At 36.2% G+C, this 25,679-nt stretch overlaps 1 protein-coding gene across 5 annotated transcripts in view; it reads left to right on the top strand.

The window, feature by feature from the left end:
• Positions 1–25,679, top strand: part of MPP7 (MAGUK p55 scaffold protein 7) — a 229,527-nt gene that overhangs the window by 94,454 nt on the left and 109,394 nt on the right. For 4 of the 5 annotated variants that reach the window (XM_043967389.1, XM_043967388.1, XM_043967387.1 and 1 more), the window contains exons 4-5: positions 18,618–18,695; positions 21,745–21,825. In XM_043967389.1, coding sequence (XP_043823324.1) covers positions 18,618–18,695; positions 21,745–21,825 — 159 coding nt within the window. Of the gene's footprint in view, positions 1–18,617; positions 18,696–21,744; positions 21,826–25,679 lie in introns of those variants that run through there. The other variant, XM_043967390.1, reaches the window with a different exon arrangement.

Here is a 25,679-nt window from a genome sequence, read left to right as displayed (position 1 = left end):
TTTATTTCCTCATGTGTCTGAACCACCTCTGCATTTTTGATATAATCCAGATTGGTTATAATATGTGATTTTCTAAGATGTTGCTATGCCTTCTATTCTAATATTATATTTTATAATTTTGCACTAAAATTCATTCGTTATCCATCTAGCCTCTTCACTCAAGTTCTTGTTTTATTATGCTGTCACTGATCTTGCCCTTCCAAGCCTCATGAACTGCTGAATGAAGCTGGAGAAAATCTGGAAACTGTACTAAGTCAAGTCCTTTATGTTACATAATTTCAATCGGGCCCTCACTGCAGCAAGGCAATCCATTTATACCTCCCAAATTAACTCACTGTCTTGCTGGACACAGTGAATTTTTCAAACCTTTTCATCCCTTATCAGCCTCCTTTAGCTTCTGCTTCACTCACCCACTCATCTGAAAATCTTGTCTCATATTTCATTGAAAAAATTAAGGCCATTTGCCAAGAGATCCCTTTTCATCTGTCCTCATCTCTCATCATTCTAATGCCTTCTGCAACTGTCTCCTTCATCCGTCTTCTTATTTGTCCTTCATTCTTTTTTGGGGGGGGGGGTGCAGGGCAATGGAGGTTAAGTGACTTGCCCAAAGTCACACAGCTAGTAAGTGTCAAGTGTCTGAGGCCAGATTTGAACTCAGGTACTCCTGAATCCTGGGCTGGTGCTTTATCCACTGTGCCACCTAGCCGCCCTGTTTGTCTTTCATTCTTGAAGAGGACCATGACTTGCAGCGAATTAGATTTAAATGAGGGAAGGCTATGCAGGGTCACCAGCTTCACTCTTTCCTTAGATATATATGATAAATATGATATCTATTAATATAAATATATTCACGTATATTATATATACATATATTACATACATACATACAGATACAGATATAGATATATAGATATATATCAGGATGACTGGAGATGGCCCCGAATATTTAAGGCAATTGCGGTTGAGTGACTTGACTAGAGTCACACTGCTAATAAGTGTCTGAGGTTAAATTTGAACTTAGGTCCTCTTGACTCCTGGGCCAGTGCTCTATCCTCTGTGCCACCTAGCGGCCCCTTCATCAGTCTTACATGAAGAGGGACCTATTTTTCTTGTCAAGGTAAATCCTTGTGCATGCATAAGTGATCCCATTCCATCCTGTCTCCTCCAGCACATAGCCCCCTCTATTGGTGCCACTGTCTCCTATCTTTTAGTCTGGCTATCCTACTAGCTACAAACCATTCCTGTATCCTCCACCATCCTCTGAAAGTCTGTCCTGATCTGTCCAACCCCATTAGCTATTGTCTCATTTCTAACCTCCCATTTTGTGGCTAAACTCCTTGAGAAAGCTTTCTATAATTAATGCCTCCTTTTCCTTTCTTCTCACTCTTACCTCTCTAGAGTCTGGCTTTTGACATCATTAATCAACAGAAAGTGGTCTCTCCAAAGTTATGTTGCTTTTTTGCTTTTTTTTCTTTTTGTGAGGCAATTGGGGTTAAGTGACTTGCCCAGGGTCACAGAGCCAGTAACTGTTAAGTGTCTGAGGCTGAATTTGAACTTAGGTTCTCCTGACTCCAGGGCTGGTGCTCTATCCACTGTGCCACCTAGCTGCCCTTATGGTGCTTTTCAAAATTAATTGCTATTGGTATATATCAGTTTTGGCATATTATTGGTATATAAGTAAAGGATTGACTGTGTGCCTCACTTCCCATGGTCAGGCCCTGTGGTAGAGAAAGCAGGGAGAGAACTTCAGTATGGCATTTATTACCGGTCGGGGAAGAGCCCCAGGGGACATGGTCTCAAGGAGACCTAAAAGAGTTAAGAAGACCTCAGAAGACCTGTGCTGTTGTATGAGGGAGAGCCTAGAGCCAGAGCCGGGAGAGAGCTGGTGGCCTCTTCCAGGAGTTTTTATCCACCTTTGATAGAGGCGGGTCATTGATCTAAGCTACTTGCCTAGCATCATTCAATTCCATGGGTTGACATGACTTGAGGGTGGTCTACATAAAATGAACTCTACAGGGATAACATCCAGGAGTAGTATGTAAAAGACCTTTGCTGAAAGGCAAAGGCAAAGTCCATTATCTAGGTGTGGTTTGATCCCATCACTCCTTCACTGAGCTGGACCAAAGAATTTATCTCCATTTCTTCTGTTCCCTTGGGTTTGTCACAAAGAAGGTTTGCTGAAGTTCCTGGGGGGGAGGGGAAAGAGTGAGAAACTTCTCTCTGGGCCTCCCCATTATTAATAATTAATAATAATTTTCTCACATTATTGCCGATCTCATTGTTAAAACAAATAGCCTTTTAAAAAAAATCTTTGGCACAGTTCTTATCTTTGATATTTTTTTTCTCCCTGGGTTTCATTGTTATTATTCTCTCCTGGTTTTTTACCTCTCTGTCTGCCTTCTCCTAAGTTTACTTTGCTTAATCTTTGTCAAGGTCATATCAGTTAATGGAGGTATCCCCCAGGCTTCTCTTCTGGTCTCTTCTCCCTCTATGCTATTTCGTTTGGTGATTTCATTAACTCCCAAGTAGTTAATATCATCCCTATGCTGTTGATTTTCAGATCTATTTATCTAGTACTAACTTCTCTTCTGACATTAACTGGTTAATTATTTATTCAAATTCAACTTACTATTGCAAGAAATAGAGAAATGGGACACAAAAAATTTTTTAGAAAATCAAACTGTATAAAAGTAACAGAAATAAATCACATCTTCAACTGGCTATTTAGAGTTTTTGATCTGGGCATCCTGTAGACACATTCAATTCATTATGTTCAAAGCAGAACAAATATTTAACTCAAAACTCCTCTTCTGAACTTCCCTATCAGTGTAGAGGGCCCTACTATTCTCCCAGTCATGCAGGCTCACAACTCAGTTGTCATCCTCCACCCTTGTTTCTCACCAGCCTTACTTTATTTGTTGCCAAGTCCTGTTCATTTACCTTTGTAAGGATTCTTGGATGATAACCATCTTTTCTCCTCTTATATGGCCACCAGTCTAGCCCCTCATCCCCTCAATGCCTAGATCATTGCAATAGTCTACTTACTGTTCTCTATCCTTGACTTAGCTTTCAAATTGATCTTTCTAAAGTATAGTGGTTTTTTCCTAAAGTATAGTTTTTACCATGCCATTCACCTTTACTACAAACTCCAGTGCCTTCCTGTTACTTCCAGGATCCTTTCTGCTTTCAAATTCTTTTATAACCTGACCCCATTATCCCTTTTTGGTCTTCTTATACCCTACTTCTCCCCATTTACTATGTGATCCAGTGACACTGGCCTTCCTTTGACAAGGCAATCCATTTCTTGACTCCATGCATTTTTCACTGGCTATACCCTAGCAGCTAAGTGGCTCAATGGATAGAGTGCTGGACCTGGAGTCAGGAAGACCTGAGTACAAATCCAGTCTCAAGACACTTTCTAGCTCTGTGACCCTGGGCAAGTCACTTAACCCTGTTTGCCTCAGTTTCCTGTATCTAAAATGAGCTGGAGAAGGAAATGGCAAGCCACTTAAGCATCTTTGCTAAGAAAACCCCAAATGGGGTCATGAAAAGTCAGACATGACAGAAACAGCATGTCCCATTATTTTAATTTTTTACCTCTTCATTTCTACCTTCTGGCTTCCTTGAAGTCCCAGCTAAAAGCCCATATTCTGCAAAAAGCCTTTCCTGAGGCCTCTTAATTCCAGTGCTTCTTTCTTTTGATTATCTCCAAATTATACTCAATATGTTTTCTTTATTCATAGTTTGTATGTTGTCTCTTATTAGACTGTGGGCTCTTTGAGAGTAGGGGACTGTTTTTTGCTGGCCAAGGGGGGGGGCGTCCCCTCCACCTTTTTCCCCCCTCCATCTCCAGTGCTTAGCAGAGTGCCTGGCACATGGTAGGTATTTATCAAATACACATTGAGTGATTGGGGCAGCTAGGTGGTGCAGAATGGAGTGATCTGGGTGACTAGGAAGATCATGGGGCCTTCTACAGTGGTAGAGAAGTTTAGAAGAGGAGAAGGTTTGTTGATTTTAAGATGTTTTTTACAGGGCCTTCATTTTGAGTTGTCTAATAGGCAGTAGGAGATTCGAGACTGGAGATGAAGAAGATCTGAAAATCATCGTACTAAGGATCTTAATTGACTTGAGAACTAATTACCAAGTGACCTAGAGTCTGGAAGACTGAAATTCAAATTCAGCCTCGGACACTTACTAGCTTTGTGACCCTGGACACGTGGCTTAAACCTGTTTGCCTCAGTTTCCTCAATTTTAAAATGGGAATTGTAATAACTCCTTTCCAGGGTTGTTGTGAGGATCTAATGAGATAATATTTGTAAAGTTCTTAGAACAGTGCCTAGCACATAGTAGGTACTATATAAATGCTAGCTATTTATTATTATTGTTATTAGTATTATTAGAAATAGTAGGGGGCAACTAGGTGGTGCAGTGGATAAAGCACTGGCCCTGGATTCAGGAGGACCTGAGTTCAAATTCAGCCTCAGACACTTGACACTTCTTAGCTGTATAACCCTGGGCAAATCACTTAACCCTCATTGCCCCACAATTGCCCCACAAAAAAAGAAAAAGAAATAGTATAGAGGGAGAAGAAAAAAGACTAGAAAAGAGCCCTGGGGAGTACCATGTTAGCTGGCATGACCGGGACAAAGAACAAGCAGAGTAAACTGAAGAGGGGGCAGACAGGGAGGTGGAGAACAAGGAGAGAGTAATGCCACAAACACTCAGAGAGAAGAGAGTATTAAGGATAAGAGGATTTATTGACAGGGGCAAAGGCTGCCAAGAAGTGAAGAATGAAGCTTAAGAAAAGGCCATTAGATTTGGTGATGAAGAGATTGGGGTAACTGGAGAAAGCACTTTCAGTTAAATGATGAAGTCAGAAGACAGATTGTAGAGAATCATCCCATCCCTCTCCCCCCAAAAAGTAGAAGAGAAATAGAAATGAAATGATTCACAACATTAAAAAACCCAAATCTGACAATATTTGCAACATTTCACACCCATAGTATCTTTGAATGTCTCTTCTTTGGGTCTAAGCTTGTTCTTTGTCATTTTGCAATATTCATTTTCTATTGTTCCTTCTTGTTGTTTGTTCATGTTTTTTGAGCTGAACCAGTGACATCATGGGTGTTGTCTTGAATTGGATTTAAATGAAGCATAGTTGCACAAAGTCACCAACCCTTCTCTCTCCATTCCTGAGTCATTGGAGTCCAATGGCAGGACAAACGTCTGAGTGGATGACCTTCATGGCCTTTGGAACAGATTGTTCTCATTCATGCATTCCGCTGGGGAAAGTCTTTACATGTTTAGGGTAGACATCACCCAGCTGGTTACCCTCAACCTGGTTTAGCCTGTCTGCTGAGATGGTTTTACAAGGGTGTGGCTGCTGTGTATGCTACAGCTTCTTGGAGCCACAGGTGAGAGTTGGGTGAAGGTAGACAGCAAAGGTGTCTTGAGACACCCTGAAAAGGACCCTCACAGCAGACTAATGTTATTGGTTTTTTTCTTGATAGCAGGAAAGGTTTTAATATTTTAATTTTTTTTTCTTATTTTTAGAGTAATCAGAGACAGTTTCTGATGCAACTGTGGTGTATAGATAGAGAACTTATTTTGGAAGTATTAATGTCCATTTCATTTATTCATTCTTCTAAATCTCACTAAAGCTGTCAAATGCTTGTGATTTATTTCTGTTTGCTTTTATACAGTTTACTTTTCTGAAGTTTTCTTTCATGTCCCATTTCTCAATTTCTTGCTGTTGTAACTTAAATTTGAATAAAAAATTGACATCAGTTCAAAAACCATTTATTAAGCCCCTAGGAATAATATAGCCATTAATGTATTATATTTCATTGTATAAGGCACTTAGTGATAGAAGGAATTGGTAAATTCAGGGCCAACTCTTCCTTTCTCTTAATAGAAAATTTTACATGGTTTAGAAGTTACTGAAAGTTTTGGAAATCAAATAATGAAAAGGTCTATAGTGTGAGTAGAGCCAAGAAAACTACAATAATGTAAAGGGAAAGAAAAAAACTACAGATCAGAATATCAAAAGTGAATATAACAAATAAAGATCAAGCAGGACTCAAATGAAGAGATATGAGAGTATTCACCAACCTACCCCTTCATGGAGGTGGAAGGTGAACTTTGTGTCTAAGCCTGTGCTTTGTAATTTTTCAATATTAATTTTCTGTTGCTCCTTCTTGTTGTTTGTCCTTTTTTTTCTTTTTTTTTTTTCTGAGACAATTGGGGTCAAGTGACTTGCCCAGGGTCACACAGCTAGTAAGTATTAAGTGTCTGAGGTCATATTTGAACTCAGGTCCTCCTGAATCCAGGGCTGGTGTTCTATCCACTGCGCCACCTAGCTACCCCCTATTTTGAAAAGGACCAATGACATCATGGGCATTGTCTGTGAACTGCTCCTCTAGTCAGTTAATGATTGAGAAAGTGTCTCTTAATCCTGGATGAAATGTATTTATATTCTAGTTTCCTCTATGCTATATAAGTTTTTGCTACTATAGAATGATTTTGTTATCTTTACTTACCTTTTTATGGATGAAGTTATTCTTCAGGTTTAGTCTTTTGATCAACTAAGCATGCTGTTTGGCAGTTTGCCAATTTTCCTTAACTGTCATGACCATATTACATTTTACATGCTGGAGTTTATATAATTTAAAAAATTCATTTGGGTATATATTTCCATTTTTTAAAAAATAAGGATTTTTTTTGCCCTGAATAAATTTTTGTGCATTGCCAGTTTCCAATACTGTTTTCTTTTGGCTTTTTCTTTTTTTTTTCCCCTTAAGTCATGATGATAATGTATAATTTCTCTTATTTAAACAAAACTCTATAAAGGATTTAATTTTGTGTTTTGTTTCTAATTTTTCCTCTGTCTTTTTCTGGCCACAGATTCTTGCTTTAAAAAGCCAGGTCTTCTCTCTCTTAACTGCAGATCAGGGAATAATTATTATTAAATATAATCAGGAATAGGACATTTCTTTCAGTTCCTATCTTCCAGATATATTTTGAGGGAGATTTTTTGTTTTAAATCGTATTTTGGTTGACTTTGTTTTGAAGAAAACAAATGTATTTTGAACTCACCATGATGTTTTTTAGAATAGAGGGATTTCAAAACAAAGTGAATTATTCAAACTCACTTGAAGGTGAATGCATGTTTAGAACTTGAATTTGATTTGCCAAGCCCCCATATGAAGGGATTTACTTTGGTTTTGCTGTTTGTGAGGCTTATGAAGCATGTTATTTCTCTTTCATCATCTAACTACCTAGAACAGTTTGCCATAGGGAAATGCCATACTATCTCAAGTGACAAGAGTTGAGGAAGAGGTGATGATACTTGTTTTTGCTTTCCTTGATTGTTGCAGTGGAATTTCTAGTAGAAGCCTGTACAATTCTGTGTCATGCTGTATAAACTAGTCACTGAGGGAGATGTTCTTGTTATCACCTACAAAAGCTAGGTAGGAGTTTTTTAATGGTCTTGCATTTCTCATTAGGTACTTCAGTTAGGTTTTACTTTCTGGGCAGTCAGAGGCTTTTAATATGTAAATATCACTTAAGGGAACCCGTATTCTGTGCTTTGACATGAGGTAAATGATTCATATTTTCAAATTTCAACTAAATTTTAGGCTCTAAATTCCATTTCTTCAGCACTTTTGAAGTATAAGAGCTATGAATTGATATGGTCTTTTATATTCTAACTAATGTATGTGTACTTACCAAAATGTCAAATGCCATAAAGCATTTTAGCTATAATTTTTAAAATGGCTTATTTGATATGAGGAAGATTAATTTTTATTAAAACAATCACAAATTATCAAAATACTGTATAATCATCAGTTTTGAAACCCTTCATGAAGTTTGTGTATATCATCTATGTATAGATTGTTTTTAAAGAAATTGATTTTATTGCAATGCAAAGTAATTATTAGTTACTTATTTTAAAAGTATTTTTTTAGTTACTTTTTTAAAGTTTAAACTAAGATAAAATTTTTTCCTGGTAGTATAGTATAATATGATGTTTTACCTTTTATTTTCTTGGCCTCCCCTTGGTAGTACTGGTATGTATTTTAATTTTGAATAGATTTTAGCTAAGTGAGCATTATGTATCTAGTCATTTTAAAAAATTAATAACTGCCCCAGTTATCAATTTAACTTTTTTCTTCCTCTACAATGTCTTCTCCATCCACTAGATGGTGCTAAGTGTTTAGAACACTTCCTTTACCTGCCCAAAGAGGGGAAAAAAAACCCGACCTTTTCTCTGGCTTTTTCAATCCCACAGTTGCCTCATTACTTGGATAGTATAACTCTCTCTATAAAAAGAGCCGAGTTCAGACCAAAATGAAATACATAACTCTGACTAGGAGTCAGTGGAACAAGGCCCGAGTCCTGCTCTGCTACTGGTTAGCTACTCATTCCATAGCCTCCATTTTCCTCAATTTCCTCATCTTTAAAATATGGCATTTGAGAATATCTGAGGTGGAGATGGGGTTGGGGGGGATTTTGGACCAAGTTGATTCAGTTATTCTCCAGCTTTGAATTTCTGTTATCTTAAATTAAATTTCCTGTTTTAAAAAATAAACCATATATATATGATATATATACACACATACATATATATTTATGTTAGAGAAAACCAAAGAAACATCTTCTGCCAGCAATATATTAAAAAATATATGCTATCGTAGGATGTCAGAACATGAAGGGGCCCAAAGAGATCATCAAGGTCACCCATCTCATTTTAAAGATGAAGAAACACAAACCCTTTCAGGTGAAGGTGCCTTGTCTTGTACTCTATTCCTCATGGATTTCCTGACCCTAAGTTCAAGGGGTTTTCCTCATGTTTTGGCTTTTATGTATTTCAGGTCCTTATGACCTGAAAGAACTTATTTATTTCCTTGTCTTAATAAGATCTGCAGTGGAAGAGATGATAATAACAATATTTCCTATGAAAAAGTATTCTTTTTTTTGTTTTGTTTTGTTTTTGTGAGGCAGTTGGGGTTAAGTGACCTGCCCAGGGTCACACAGCTAGTAAGTGTCAAGTGTCTGAGGCTGAATTTGAAATCACGTCCTCCTGAATCCAGGGTTGGTGTTTTATCCACTATACTACCTAGTCGCCCCAAGTATTCTTCCTTTTTTTTTTTAGTTTTAAATAAGCTTTTATTGCTGTCTTCTGTTTCTTACATCATCACTGCAGTTATCCCAAATATCCCTCCCAGGTTCAAGCCCAGAGAACCATGCCATATATATAATAGGTAGTATTTTTTGGAGAGGAAAAAAACTGTAGTCCAACTGATTGATATATTTTAAAAGTTCAAAAACGTGCAGTGGGGAACACTTGTGGGCCTTCCACCCCCAGGAGGGGGTATGTTGGGGTATCCTCTCAAATCTCTTCATTTGAGTCCTGCTTGATCTTTATTTTTTATATTCACTTTTGATATTTTGATCTGTAGTTTTTCCTTTTCTTTTACATTATTGTGGGCAGCTAGGTGGCACAGTGGGTAGAGCACTATCCCTGAAGTTGGGAAGACCTGAATTCAAATATTACCTCAGACACGTACTAGCTGTGTGACCCTGGGCAAGTCACTTAGCCCCAGGTGCCTTAAAAATATCTGGGGCCATCTCCATATATATCTTGATCTATATCTTGCCACTGGACCCAGATGGCTCCAGAGGAGGCAGTGAGGTTGGTGACTTTGTCCTGCCCTGTCCTCCCTAATATAAATCTAATTCAGTGCAATCACCCTGATGTCATGGTCCTCTTTAAGAATGAAGGACAAACAACATTATTGTGATCACTGTGTATAGTTTTCTTAGCTCTACTCACTTTGCATCAGTTGATTTGGAGCTTTCCATGCTTGTGTTGAAATGATCACACACATCATGATCACATTTCTTACAACACACTATTAAAGTACATTCATGTAGATCTCTTTAGAAAGCTCTGACCTCTCTCATGACCTCCAGGTTTGCATCTCTAACTGGCTATTACATATCTCACATTAGGTGTCTTGTATTCACCTTGAATTCATTTTATCCAGAACTGAATTCATTATTGTTCACTCCAGACCCTTCCCTCTCCTTAACTTCCCCATTTCTGACTCAGCATAGACATCAGCCTCAACTCTTTACTCTTACCTCTGTCTCCATACCCAAACGATCATCAAATCCTATGGTTCTATTTTCACATCTCTCCTAGATTGGCTCATTCTCTCCTTGGACACTGCTACCAGCCTGATTCAGGCCTTCATCCCTTCGTGCCTGAGCTATTGCAAAATAGCCTTCTCATTGCTCTTTCTCCGCGAAGTCTCTCCTCACTTCAGTCTCTTTTCCACTCAGATACCAAAGTGGTCTTCCTAAAGTACAGTCTGACCGTGTTATTCCTTCTGCCTCATAAACTTTAGGGGCTCATTATTATCTTCAGGATCAAATATGAATTTTCTATTTGACATTTAAAGCCTTCATCACTTGGCCCCTCTACCTTTACAATCTCTAAATACTCTATCCTATGATACTGGCTTCCAAGCTGTTTCTTACATAAGGCACCCCATATCTTGACTTTGCGCCTTTGCATTGATTATTTCCTATGCCTGGAACACTTTTGTTTCCTGCCTTTACCTTCTGTTTTCCCTGGTCTTTTTCCATGTCTCAGCTAAAATTTCACTTTCTACTAAGAATCCTTTCTTGTTCCTCAATACGAGTGCCTTCCTTCTGAGACTGCTTTCATTTTTACCCTGTATGTACGTAATTGTTTGTAGTTTTTCCCTTTTAGAATGTGAGCTTCTTGAAGTCAGGGACCATTTTGGCTGTCTTTTCTTTGTATCCTCAGTATTTATCATTGTGCCGAGCTCACGGTAAATGCTTAATAATTGCTTTTTGACTAATATTTGTATACTTCCAAGGTAGCTGTGTTATATTGGAATTATTGACAATGGAATTCAACATGCATTTATCAAGCTTCTGCATTGTTTGTGTGATACAGCATGCTAAGTGCTTTGGATGCAAAGAACAAATGAAATAGTCCTCATCCTCAAACAAGATGTAGTCATTATGCATCAACATGTATTGATTGTTCCACATTTCATTGTTTTTGATGGACCAAAAAGAGCATTTCCTCTTCTCCCCTCCCATACCCTTTCCATTCTCCATTTGGCTGTTTTATTATTGAGCTCTACAAAATTAGTCATAAATTTTCTCTTTTTTTAAAAAGCAAAACTTAGAATTGAAAAGTATTTCATTTAGTTTAGCAGTACCTCCAGGATATTTCTAAACTGCTACTGTATTCAAGTTATTGCTAGGAAATAATAACATTTAAATTTTTCTCCTTTTAGCTCTATGTTCTTTGAAATTGTACATGGTCAGTGTTCCTTAGCTTACTATCCTAAGTCTTTGGGAAAGAAAAACACAATTCCTCACATCCTACCATGACAGTATATTATGTTTTAAAATCTGTATGTAAATTACGAGTTCTCATTAATTCATAATGTTACAATTTCTGTTCCATTGGCAAGTTTTGCTGCATAAATATACTTACATTTTAGGACCTTTATAGATTAATTCACTTGAGGAAAGTACCATGAAAGAAGCATAAAGAAAATGAGATTTAAAATTGCTAAGTGAAAATACTTTACACAGTAGCAATTTAGGATGTTTGACTTTAAGAGTTGGAAACGAAATTTATTTTGGAACAAGTATGACTTGTTGGCTTCAGTCTGAATTTCCTCTGACCACCTAGGGACCTTCTTCCTATAAGCAAAGTCATCAAAAGTTTTTGTTACTGACTAAAAAGTGACCCCAGATAATAGAAGCTTTCTTTTTTTTTCCTATTAAAAAGCACAATGAATAGAATATCCAATAGAAATGAATATTCTATTTTTTCTGCAAAGGTAAACATTTTAGATAACTGTAAGGACTAGGGAAAGTATGATATTTGTATTCTATATACAACTTTACTTAGAAGCAAAACCCCAAATGTCATTTTTAAACATATACATATCCAATGCACATTGTGTGTGTGTGTGTGTGTGTGTGTGTGTACATGTGCACACATGCCTGTGTATTTAAAACGTGTTTTGGTTGTAATCAACTAGGGAAAAACTCCTTATTTGATTAAAAACTGCTGGGAAAACTAGGAAGTAATGTGGCAGAAGTTAGGCTTAGACCAACACCATATACCATATTCCACAATACATTATAAACAGATATGTGACTTTAATATTAAAGATCATACTTTAAAAAAATAGAAGAGAAACAGAACATAGGCTTCTCACAGCTATGGTTGAAGATGTATTCTTTTTTTTTAATTTATTTTTTATTTTATTTTTGGTGGGGCAATGAGGGTTACGTGGCTTGCCTAGGGTCACACAGCTAGGAAGTGTCAAGTGTCTGATGTCAGATTTGAACTCAGGTCCTCCTGAGTCCAGGGCTTTATCTGCTGCGCCACCTAGCTGCCTCTAGAGATGTATTCTTAACTAAACAAGAGATAGAGGCAATTATAAAAGATAATGTAGATAACTGATTAATTGAAACTAACAATTAACACATCTGGGATAAGAAGAGAAGTAGTCAAATGGGGGGAAAATAACTTTGTAGCAAATTTCTCTAAGGATTTGATGTCCAATATATATAGTCAGTCAATAAGTGAATATGATTAATAGCCATTCCCCAGTAGATAAGTGATATGAACAAACAGTTCTCAAAAGAAGAACTGTAAGTAGTTACAACCACATGAAAGAATGCTCCAAATCACTAATAAGAGAAATGCCCATCAAAGCAACACTGAAGTTTCACAAAACTCCTGCCCTACACATTGGAAAAAAATGATTCCAAAAATGGCATCAGTCAATGATGGAGCACTTGTGGAAGGAAAGGCACACTAATAAGTTGTTTGTTTGAATACTAATACACTGTTGATATAGTTGTGAAAATACTACAACAGTTCAGAATTATGTAAGTAAAGTGACTAAAATATCCAAGCTTTTTGAACCAGAGACTCTATTACTAGGCTTTTAGCTCATGAAAGTCATTAATAAGAAGAAAGTCTCAACATACTCCAAAATATTTATGGTAGCACTTTTTGTGATAGCAAGGATTAGAAACAAAGTCAAAACCCATCTATTGGGGAATAACTAACCAAAATGGCATATATGACTATAATGGAATGTTAATTGTGTTCTAAGAAATAGTATGTGTGATGAATACAGAGAATCTTAGATCTTTTATGAACTGGTGAAGAGTGAAATAAGCAGAGCCAAAAAACCAAAATACACAGTAACTACAACAATGTAATGAAAAGAACCACTCACCCCAAATCAAAAGTGAATCTTGCAGAAATATAAAGATCAAGCAGGACTCATGAAATAAGAGAAAACTACCCCATCCTACCCCTTCATGAAGGTGGGAAGTCCATGAGTTTTCCCCTCTTCTCCCAATTATTGTCGTTTTCTCTCATTAACTCTCTTGTATATAAGTACATCATAATTATTTTGTTTTTATTCTGTGCCTGCTGTGTCCTCTGGTATGATGCTGCCTCCCTGAGAACAGAGATCATTTCTTTGTCTTTTCATCTCTGTTACTTAGCACAGTAACTTATCTGTCAGAGGTGCTTGATAAATGCTTTTACATTGATTGATAGTCCAAAATAGCATTGCCTTATATAAATAATTAATATAATAGAACAATAGTGTAAATAATAATAGACAAAAGTGATAATGAAGTTGAACAAATACATAGGGCACATGGGTAAAAGAAAAATTGTGCCCAAGGGGAATACTAAATGACATTATGTTGTTGTTAGCACTAGTGGCTTGACCCCAAAGTGCACTTGGACTGAGAATTTGGGTTTAAAATGATTGGATAGAAATGTACTAATGATTATGAGAAATAGCAGAGTAAAGTTTTTGAAAGGAGGACTTGTAAATATATCAGTAATGAAAACATTCAGCTTTGGGGGGAAACTTTCAGTTTCATAATGCCCTGAAACCTTTTCTGTGTATGATGATTTTTAAAAACGTATCAGGACAGGCCCCTTACCTATAGACATACACACGGATGGACACACACACACACACACACACACACACACACACACAAGGACAGATACACACACTGAACTTCTCTCTCACCATTTTTTAAAACAATGAGGTCAAGTAGATATCATGAGCCTGTATGTGTGTGGTTTCAGGTAGAATGCCAAATTCTAAAGAACCATAAGATGAAAAGAAATTATAAAAGATGATTTTACTAAAAATGCCAAATCAAATGCTTATAATTCACAATGGACTTAGTCTGTGAACTCAGAACCTCTGCTTGTTGTGGTCAGTCAAGTCAACAAGCATTTTTTAACTGCTTACTGTGTGTCAGGCACTGGGCTAAGTCCTGGGGTTACAAAGCAAGGCAAAAATGTGGTCCTTAGACTTAAGGATGGAGCACCCAGGGACACAGTGGATAAAGGGTTGGCCTGGAGTCAGGAAGTCCTGAGTTCAAATCTGGCCTCAACACCAGCTGTCTGACCCTGGAGAAATCACTTAACCCCATTTGCCTCACTTTCCTCATCTGAAAAATGATCCAGAAAAGGAAATGACAAACCACTCTAGTGTCTTTGCCAAGAAAACCCCCAAATAGAGTCACAAAAAGTTAGACATGACTGAAATGACTGAACAATAAAAATCTTTAAGGAACTTGGATTTTAATGGGATACAAACATGAACATAGGTGTCAACATGCAACATCTTTGCAGTGTCATTGGAAGGTAATCTTAGAGGAAAGGGATTGGGCGGCAAGAGTGAAAGACAGAATCACCACAGGAAGTTCAGATTAAGCCGAATCTTGAGGGAAGCCTTCAAAGCTGGGAGTTACAGGTGAAAAAGGAAGAACATTCTAGTCACACAGTGGACAGCCAGTGTTGATATACACTCAGGAGGCAGAATGTTGTGTACAGATCACTGTAGGGGATCTTCAGGTGTATGGAAAGAAGCATGCGACTGGAAAGGTGGAAAGGTCTGCTCTGAGAAGGGCTTTAAATGCTAAAAACAGAGGAGTTTATGTTTGATCCCGGATGTAATGATAGGGAACCACTAGAGTTTGTAATTAGGAAGTTCCTGTCTTCCTTCAAGGCTCCTTACAGTTATTGTCCACATTATGAAGCCTTTTTCACCAGTTTGCTTCCCTCCCCCCAGTGAAAAGCATCGCTCCTTCTTTAGATTTCTCATAACACTTTGCCTGTGTGTGTGTGTGTGTGTGTGTGTGTGTGTGTGTGTGTGTGTGTGTGTATCCTTTGTCCTGTTTACCCATTATCTCTGTACTCATCCTCAGGCAGCATAGTGTGCTGAATTTGGAGTTGGAATCCCTGAATTCCACTATTAGTTCTGCTCTTTACCATGTGTATGACCTTGATTTAAGCCACTTCATTTTCCTGTAAAATGAAGACATTGGACTAGATAACCCCTGTGGCACCTGCCATGTTTACATTTAGGATTTTATGATGATTGCTACTTCCCAACACTGACTTAGAGTGTAAACTTCTTGTGTGCAGGGACTATTCTCTTTGTAATCTGGGTCCCTAAAACAATGCCTTATAAATTGTAATTACACAATTAAGAAACATAGAGCTGAATTCTAGATTTAAAATTCTATAACTCTGATGACCAGTACAGAGTCACAATGTTTAGTTTATAATGCCTTGTTATTTTGAGTACATTTAAAACCATCAAGCTATTACTATTAGCTTACTATTGCTAAAAAATAAAGTAACTACAGATCACATTACTTGAAAGAAGGTGACTTGATATATGGCAATGGTAGACCTTATATGAGTTAACCACTGGATATCACCTTGATAAAACAAAGTATGCAAATGCTGATTTGTCTGGTGTTCATATAGTTTGGCAGTCATCCTCAGGTTCTATTGAACATTTCCACCTTTAAAATTCAGTTTTAAACCATGTTTTGTAAGTAATTGTGAATTTAGATAAAATAATTTAGAGATTATTTTAACTCTAGGGAGAAACTTTAAGTTCATTCTAAATCTGAGAATTACTAAAAAACAAAAATAAAAAACTTCAAAAGAAATACAGTTTATGTTTAAAAGATCTGGGTACTTTGTTCTGACAGTAAATTATAGGAAGTAGGCTAATCCTTTTGAATTCCTGACTCATAGCACTGATAACTTTTTTTTTTTAACCTACATGAGAGAACTTAATTCAGAGTTATTTGGTTAGTTATCTGAATTATATTATGTCCACATTAACACTTTTGCCTAAGAATTACACCTGCCAGCTTAAAAATTCAAGCAAATTACAAGGTTCAAAATGAACTAGATTAATCTCAGCAAAGTATAACAGAAAAAATAAAATATCTCATTAAAAAAAAAAACTAAGGTAAATGCCATCTTTATAAATTCACTAACTCTCAAAAACAACAAACTGAGCCCTTTAGTTATTCACCTATGGGTATGGACAAACACCCAGCCCCAAAGACTGTTTTTAACCCAATCAATTTTTAACTCATTTTTAAAAACAGGAGTTCTTAATTTGAGGTCAGTCAATTTCTTTTAAAAAATATTTTAGGGGGCAACTAGATGGTGCAGTGGATAGAGCACTGGCCCTGGAGTCAGGAGTACCTGAGTTCAAATCCGGCCTCAGACACTTAACACTTACTAGCTGTGTGACCCTGGGCAAGTCACTTAACCCCAATTGCCTCACTTAAAAAAAAATTTAATAACTATATTTCAATATAATTGGTTTCTTTCTAATCCTGCCTATTTCATTTTACTGATTTAAAAACCTCATCCCGAGGAGTCTATCCATGGGTTACACCATCCTACCAATGGAGTCCGAACGCTTGGTTTTAAAAAGTTCGAACCTAAAAAGAACTGCGGAGTATAGATGCTAAATGAACCATACTATTTCTTTTGTTTTTGATGCCGTTGTTTTTTTTCTATTTTGAGGTTTTCCATCATTGCTCTGATTTTTTTTCTCTTATAACATGACTAATGCAGAAATAGGATTAATGTTAATTATGTATGTGTGTATGTATATATATATATATATATGTATATATATATATATATATATATATATATATATATATATATATATATATATATAAAAACCTATATCAGATTACCTGCTGTCTAGGGGAGGGGAGAGGAAGGGAGGGAGGGAGAAATATCTGAAATTGTAAAGCTTGTATAAACAAAGGCTGAGAACTATCTTTACATGTAACTGAAAAAAAAATAAAATACTTTATTAATTAAAAAAAATCTCAGCAAAGTATAGGCATAATGTAGCCTTCATTTAAAAAAATTAAGTTAGATTGTATTTTTAACGTAGATCCTTGATACCTTAGCTCATCAAATCTTTCTATTTTCATTTTGTTGTATCTTTTGGATTATAACTCATTTTCATGTAGATAAAGTTTAGGTTCTTTTTTTTTTTAAAGTAAAGAAAAGAAAAAACAAATGTAGCCTATCACATTCTGGTAAAGCCATCATGATTTCAATTTTTTTCCTTACTGTGCTTATGTTCTTCATTGCCCAAAAATTATTAAGATTTTCTTACACCCAGAATTATCTTGTCGATAAAGAAGTGATATTGATTTTATGTATATCTTTTAAAATTAATTTAAATTTCTGAATATAAGTGAAGCCTATCTGACTTGAAAAGGCATCTTTACTAAGTAAACACAAGAAGTGTGCATCTAGAAATGTTATTTACATGGATAGTACACAGGATTCTCTTTAATTTTCTACAAATGAAGGCTAATAGCAAATAATTAACTGAAAACGTTTTAAAATACAGATAGGTGAAATATGACACTTAAGTCATCATACATTTGTCAGTTTCTATTGTTAAAATTTAACAGTAAATTTTGAAGGGATTTTTTTAACTGACTTGCAAAGAATTAGGATATGCTGTTTGTTGTTTTAAAATTTCCAGAATAATGAAAAGTTTGCTCTTATTCAATCTTGAATTTTGTTCACTTTTAAAAATAAATAATTATTTTAAAATGTAAAATGTGTATGTTTTACATTTTAGTGTGTTCTTTAGTCTTAGTTGTTCTTTCATCTTATTACTCCAGGCAAATACATTTCAAATTTTTATAGTCAAGAAAAATAAAAATAAGTGGAAAATAATTTAGCCAAATTATTAGCCAAACTTCACGGAACATAAGTATTCCTACAATTTAAAAAAATAACAGTTTTAGTGAGAACTTCTGTTCCATACTGTGTCCAGTCAAATGTATGTACACCAGGTTATTTCACTTTGATATACAATTTTGGATATTTATGATTTGTGTTCTCCAAACCTTTATAAGCTATTGTGGATATTTGAAACAACATGCTAGAAATATGGTCCTTAATAATTTTTTAAAAAATCATAAGCATTAGTTTTTCTGTGGGTTAATGTCCCGAACATTTTTTCCATCTGATTTCATGTTCTTAACACTTTACCAGTATTTGAAGATACGTTACATGTTTACATTTACCATGTTGTTTTTCTATGAAGGCATTTCTTTTGTTCAAAACATTAAATTAGTTTGTGCAAAAAGATTTAATTGTTTTGTTCCAGTTGCTAACAAATAAACTTATTTCTCTAATGGTTTTATAGATTCACGAAAAGTTACACTACTATGAGAAGCAGAATCCTGCGCCCATCCTCCATGGTGCAGCAGCCTTGGCAAATGATGTAAGTGCTCCTCGCTGAGATCACTGGTACTAAGTCTCCCAAAAAACTGTCTGTTAGCAGAGACAGTTTAAGTTAGCATCTTAGTGCAAACATATGAGTGTAATCCTCTGAGCTGAAATCACAGGAATCTACAAATGTTTCCAAAGGTCCTGTCATCGCTGAGCATGTTGCTGATATTACTTTGATTTTTTATTCACTTTTCTGTTCTAAAAACACAGTTCCTAGTTACCTTCTTGTTCTCTTTTGGTAACTACGTAATCTAACTTATAAGGTTGGAACTCTATAGGGAGAAAGAAACCGTCAACTATTAGTATTTTGAGAAAGTTAAAACTGTCAACTATTAGTATTTTGAGAAAGTCACAGACGAGAGGAATTCTTTAGAAAATTAAAGACAAATGAGATGGCCTTTTTGCTGACAGAGCAAGAAAAATGACGGGTAATACTACAGAAATGAGGCATATAAAATAAGTAAAAAAGCATTATAAAGCATAGTAGTGATTTATGAATATTACAGCTTTCCATGACCAAAAACTAAAGCAGTAGGCATTGATTGATAACTGCACTTTAAAAAGGGGTTGGGGGAGATCTGATGTTCTGTTTCTTCCTCCTTGCTCAGGGATTTAGATAAATTCTGGAGACACCTGGGTAAGTTTTGAATGATGCTACAAAGTAGGCTAGATAGAGAAATAATTAATACTTCCAATAAAATGTAAGTTGCTTGAGGGTAGGGACCGTCATCTTTTTGTATTTATATCCCCAGAGCTAAATGCAGTGCTTGGGACTTAGTAGATGCTTAATGCTTGTTAGCTTACTTGATTAATTGAATAAAATCTGACTTGCTATTATTGATCAAATTTTTTTTTCTTATTAGGAAAATTCAACATTTAATTGAACTAATTTTAAACATATATTAGAGAAAAAACATTTAGAATATTTTGCTTAGGTTTGTAAATTTCAGGTAGTAGCATAGGAAATAAGTTATACATCTAAAGCATCAGTAATTATCATTAGAATCCATATAGATGATGTTTTTCAGACAGTGATATTGTTTGGCTCCAAACTATTTCCCCATTTCTAGTTTTTATCTACAAGCAGTGGAGTTGGTGATAATTTAATGGGGAACTAATCTATTTACCAGCAGAGTGATTTTTTCCTGTGTGCCTGTCTCAGTTAAAACCTTCTACCATGAAATCTCACAGTGTTGTGGGGGTTGGGGGGGATGCCTTTTTTAAAAATTCAGGTGAATAAGATTAAAATGAAGTATAGATGTTGTAACCTATCACCTTGTCCTTTCTAAAACAGTACTATAGAATTTTTTTTTTTGGGCGGGGCAATGAGGGTTAAGTGAATTAATTGTCCAGGGTCACAAAGCAAGTAAGTGTCAAGTATCTAAGACCAGACTTGAACCCAGGCCCTTGTGAATCCAGGGCTGGTATTTTATTCACTGCACCACCTAGCTTCCCCCAACATAATCTTTTAAAGGCAATCAAAATGTTTAAATTTATATATTTAATCTATTTGGGAAACATTTTGTTTATTTCCCAATATGATTTGAACCTTTAGGCATCTTATGGCTATTGTACTATTTGCTCAATATGAAACCTAGCTTAAAAGCCATTTTAATACACAATAGACTCAAACTGTTGTGGAGCGCTAGGTAATTAATTATTAATAAAAATCTACCAAAATATCATGAAATCAATTTAATAGGAAGCATTTATTAAATCCTTAGAGTCTATGCATATACTTAGTGTTGGAGAAGTTACAAAATTAAATAAGATATAGTCCCTGCATTCAGACTTTAAAATTTTTGGTGGAATGAGACATTAATATTAAAATCTAATATACATGATACTGCTACGTGAGGTCTGAGAGTGAAGGATTTTACTTATGGGAAATCAGGAAAGGCTTCGTATAGGAGGACACAATTGAACTGCTAAAGAAGGGAAAAGAGTATTTTACAACTTTAGGGAAGTACAAACAGCTAATGTTTAGAGGATTATCTATTTTTATTGAACTAACAGTATTGTATAGAAGGGAGTAACATAAGATAAGGCTGTAAAGATATGGAGAGTAGAAGTGTGGTTAAAACCTAGGTAAAGAATATATTGAACCTCTGTATTTTTTTATAGTTTATGATTAATAGTCAAGAAAAATTTATGTTGCCTTGAAAAAGTAAGTTTCTCTTTCTAATATGGAAATCTTTTAGATACTATATTTCTGTTCAAAGGTATTTCATCTTTTTCTGTTAATGTTTAGAAAGGATGATGCACTTTTGGAGACAATTTTATCTTAAGAAAAATTAAGATTAAATTGGACATTTGTATCTATTTTGAGAGCATTTGTTACTAAAATAGCCTTTACAAAATAGTATGTACTCTCTATATATTCTCTACATACATATTACATAAAGTTAGAGTCTTTCTGAAATAATATTGCTGAAAATACATTTTTTAAAAGTTGTCATCTTGCAACGTCTTGCAGAAGTAAAATATCTGGAAGCCTAAATTGAATAGATCCTGAGGCAGGTTTAAGCTCCATGATGGGATTCTTTTTATTTAAACCACAAATTTTAGGTACTTAATTAGCCCAGTCCTTCCTTACCCTAGTCCTAAACAGCACTGCTTCTGTAGGTTTTTGGAAGCAGTGTAGTTTTCACCACCTCATTCCGAAGGTGCTTTTTAATAGACAGCGTCAAAGTTTGATCCAGTCCTTTTTACAAGTAGTCCTTTGTCTGCATGCAAAGGACCATTCACTTAAATAAAGTACTGGGATTTGCCTTCATTGCAATAAATCAGTATGTGATCTGGCTGCACCATTGCCAGATATGATTACTTGACTGAAACTGAACTTAACAGCTTGACTTAAATTGATCTGCTGAGGACCTGAAAAGAAGAGCAGTGATTGATAGTCTGTTTTTCTTCATGCTGGATTCTGTGTAAACACACTGTAAAGTAATAACCTTGAATGAGATAGATTCTAAGTTTTCACACGCCAAGTAAAAATGTCCTTGTTAATGTTCTTGGTGTCAATTCAATCTCCCCTACAGCTGGCTGAAGAGCTGCAGAACAAGCAATTGAACAGTGAGATCCGAGAGCTGTTGAAATTACTGTCAAAACCCAATCTCAAGGTGAGGACATGTTATACCTGATATATACATGTAAAAAGTCTCTTTTCCCATACTGGACAAGAAATTCTTGCTTCAGGAAGCAGATTTCAAATGTAGTTTTTTTTTTTTTAATGGTTTTTTTGTTTGTTTGTTTTTTTGGTGAGGCAATTGGAGTTAAGTGACTTGCCCAGGGTCACACAGCTAGTAAATGTTAAGTGTCTGAGGCCGGATTTGAACTCAGGTACTCCGGTACTCCTGAATCCAGGGCCGGTGCTTTATCCACTGTGCCATCTAGCTGCCCCCTCAAATGTAGTTTTAAAGAGAAGAAAATATATTAATAGTGATAGTCTATCAAAGGAAAAAGGAATTGATATTAGAGTATTGTAACAAACTTAACAAATACTTAAGTTAGGAGCCCTGGATTTTAGTTGGACTTTCTGGAAGAAAAAGCAGTATAAAGGAAATAGTTTAATTTTAAGATCACTATTGCTCACCTCTTAATTGTTTAAATAAAAACTGCTAATAATTTTGTTTAGATTACTTTTTACATGGGCATTTTGTGATATTCAAGTCCATTGAGAAAACATATCTATAGTCTTATGTTTTTATATAATACCTTTTCCCCTCAAATTGACTGGTATCATCAAATACTTTTTGTTCCACAGGTAATAAAGTTGTGCAAAAGTTTAAAAAAAAACACCCTGCCATCATTTCAAATTAATCATCAAACATTTGTTGTGAATAGTGACATGCTTACTAGTCAGTAAACATTATTAAGCATCTGCTGTGTGCTAGGCCCTGTGCTAAGCCCTGGGGATAAAAAGAACAAGAAGAAAGACTGTCCTGGTCCTCAGGGAGCTTATAGTCTAATAATGGAAGGCAGTACACAAAAGGAAGCTGAAAGGGGAGAGGGGAGGGGCACGACAGGAGAGGGGTATGGGGGCATGATGTATGGGGAGTCAAGACCAAGCAGAGCAGCTGGGCGCAAATGGAGGGTTCACACATACTTACTCTGTTCCTCTCTAAAGCCTATAACCACTCACTGGAGACTTGGCACTACTAGTATTACACTTAAAATTAATTGTTATGTGGATCTTTTTTTTATTCTGAATAGTTTTATTTTCCAAAATATATGTAAAAACAAAATTTTAACATCAATTTTTTAAAAACTTTGTGTTCCAACTTCTCTTCCCCCCTCCATTCCCACCCCACAGCCACAAGAACTCAATCAATTCAAAATAAGTTATACATGAGTAGTCATGGGAAAATTCCCATATTAGCTAGTTGTGAGAGAAAACAGTCAAAAAAACCAAAACTTCAGATTAAGAAATTGTCAAAGAGGAAATGAAAAAAAATTTTTTTTAAATGTGTTTCCATCTGTTTTCAGATACTATCAGTTCTTTCTCTGCAGATGGGCTGCAATCTTCATAAGTCCCTCAGGGTTACGTTGGATCATTGCCTTGCTGAAAACAACTACATGCTTCCCAGCAGATCATCCCCCACTATTGCTGTTATTTTGTATACAGTACATTTCACTCTGCTTCAGCTCATGTAGGTCTCTCCAGGTTTTCCCGATAGCATCCTATTCATCACAACCTCTATACAGTACCTTAAGCTTGACAGAGAATCTTCTTCACAAAAGCCCAGCAAAGTAGGTACCATACATTTTTCCATTATAATCAATCATCATAACTATTTCCCTCCATCCCACTCCCTTCCCATGACATTTACTCTATCTTCTTTTTACTTATTCCTCCTCAGAGGTGCCTTACTTCTGACTATCCTCTCTCGCTCTGCACTCCCTTTTTTCACCCTTCCTTCCTTGTCCTCTTCCCCTCCTATTTTCCTGCAGGGTTAAATAAATTGCTCCTCCCAATTGGCTATGAAAGCTATTCCCTCCATGAGCCCACTCCAATGAGATCAGGGTCCCTGAGCTAATTCTGTGTTCTAAATTTTTCTTCCTCCCTCCCTCCTCCACCCTCCCTATGAGATCAAGCAATTCCATATGTCATACTGCAGAACATCTTCATCTTCCTTGAAAGTGTTTTGCTTTTTACTGCTCTCTCCCCCAATCTGCCCTTTCCACCCCCCCCCCCCCCCCGGCAGCTGACACAGCTATTCATTCTCAACAATAACAACTGTGTGTAAGACGCTGCTAGGTGCTAGAGTTGCAAGGATAAGAAGTGCCATAGTCATTGCTTTGAAGGAATTGTCATCTAGTATGGAGGTGCAAAAGTTTCTGAGTGTCATCTACACGACAGGCTGATTGGAGAGTGGCAACTATTTAGAAGGCTAGGATATTAAAACAACTATTAATACCATACTATAGCCTGTGTATTTAGGCTCATGTCAGCCAGAATTCTTTTATTTAATTTCACATTGATATGCTGTCCAAATGTTTCAAGATTGGAGAGAGATGTCCAAACTGACATAGTTCTATATGTCCTTCAACATGAGTGTCTCTCAAGATGATTTCAAGTAACCTTTATAGTAATCTTGAACAAGAAATCACGATATGTGAAAATACAGTTTAGCTTAACATTCCAGAATTATTGAGGAGCAATCTCATTCCTTCACTCCTGGAGTAAATGAAGAAACCCCCTCCCTCCAGTAGGTATCTTAATCCTTTCTCCAGGGAGAAGGAAGGATCCTACTCCCAGTCTGTTCTCCTTGGTGGGGAGGCCATGATGTAAACAAGACTGGAGTTCTTCTTTGGTAAAAAAAGCTAGGTACAACCCTTAATCCATTTTCCTAAGAAAAGCAGTTTTGTCCTAGACTTGTCACTCACCTTTCTAAGGGTTGTTTCCTAGGAGTCTTAAAAGAGCAGTCATATTGTTTCTTAATATTTAAAGAGAAACAAAAAAGGAGGCTTTGAAAATGCACAAGGGATGCCTGAATTAAGTTCTTATTGGTAAGAAGGAAGGTATAGATGATCATGATAGTGAAGAGGTAGAATTTTTTGGATTTTGGTAGTTCAAGCCAGTGTCATTCCTGCTACCTGGAAGGGTGAAGCTTGGCAAATTTTTTGAGCTTCCAGAGACTAGGTCCCTAGGGTGTCTGCACTATTTGTTATTAATTTGGTGAGCTTCCAGAAACAGGGCCAGGGAGCCCCACCAGGATACTTGACTAAGATTGAAAAATGGAACATGTCAAAGCTCCCATTCCAATCAGAGTGGGAATGTATTCATTAATAGCACCTGCACTTCTAGTCTGAGCAAGATGGGTAGAAATGGTCTTTTTTTAAAAAGAAGAAGAAGAAGAATTTGATGACTTGGGAACCAATTGGATGTTGTCCACTTATTGGAATATAAAAGAGAAGAAATAAATGACTCTAAGGTTTCAGTCCTGAGTGACTAAAGATGGATTATGATGTGACCAATAGAAGTGTGGAAGTTAGAACAAGATGATAAATTTAATTTTGACATGTTAAATTTCAAGTTTCATTATAACAACCAAATAAAGATTTTAGTAGTGCGGTAAAAAAAAATTATTTGTGGTAAAGATATAGATAGATAGATAGATAGATAGATAGATAGATAGATAGATAGATAGATAGATCTCAGAAGTTTTAGCTGAATCATTTGAGAGTTGAGCACATGCTACCAAAGCAGCTTTTGAAGGACCTCCCTTTTGGGGAGGAGACCTCGACAAACTTCCGGGATGCCAGCTTAAAACTGAGGGAGGAATGGAAGTTCTCTCTCTCTGGCTTTTAAACTAAGCCATGGTGCGGATGAGAAGAAACACGTGGTTTGTGTTTGGCTCTGGGTGTGCTGGTTCTCCGCCTGGCTGGCAGTTTGGGATTCGGTGAGTTTTATAAAGGAAAATAGACTAAGCTTAGATCTAAGATTATTCATTTGTATTTCTCCTTCCCTATT

The sequence above is a fragment of the Dromiciops gliroides genome, chromosome 5 (assembly GCF_019393635.1).
Source record: "Dromiciops gliroides isolate mDroGli1 chromosome 5, mDroGli1.pri, whole genome shotgun sequence".
In the NCBI taxonomy this organism is placed as follows: domain Eukaryota; kingdom Metazoa; phylum Chordata; class Mammalia; order Microbiotheria; family Microbiotheriidae; genus Dromiciops; species Dromiciops gliroides.
The sequence above is the reverse complement of the archived record's forward strand: the minus strand, read 5'-3'. Positions and strand labels throughout refer to the sequence as shown.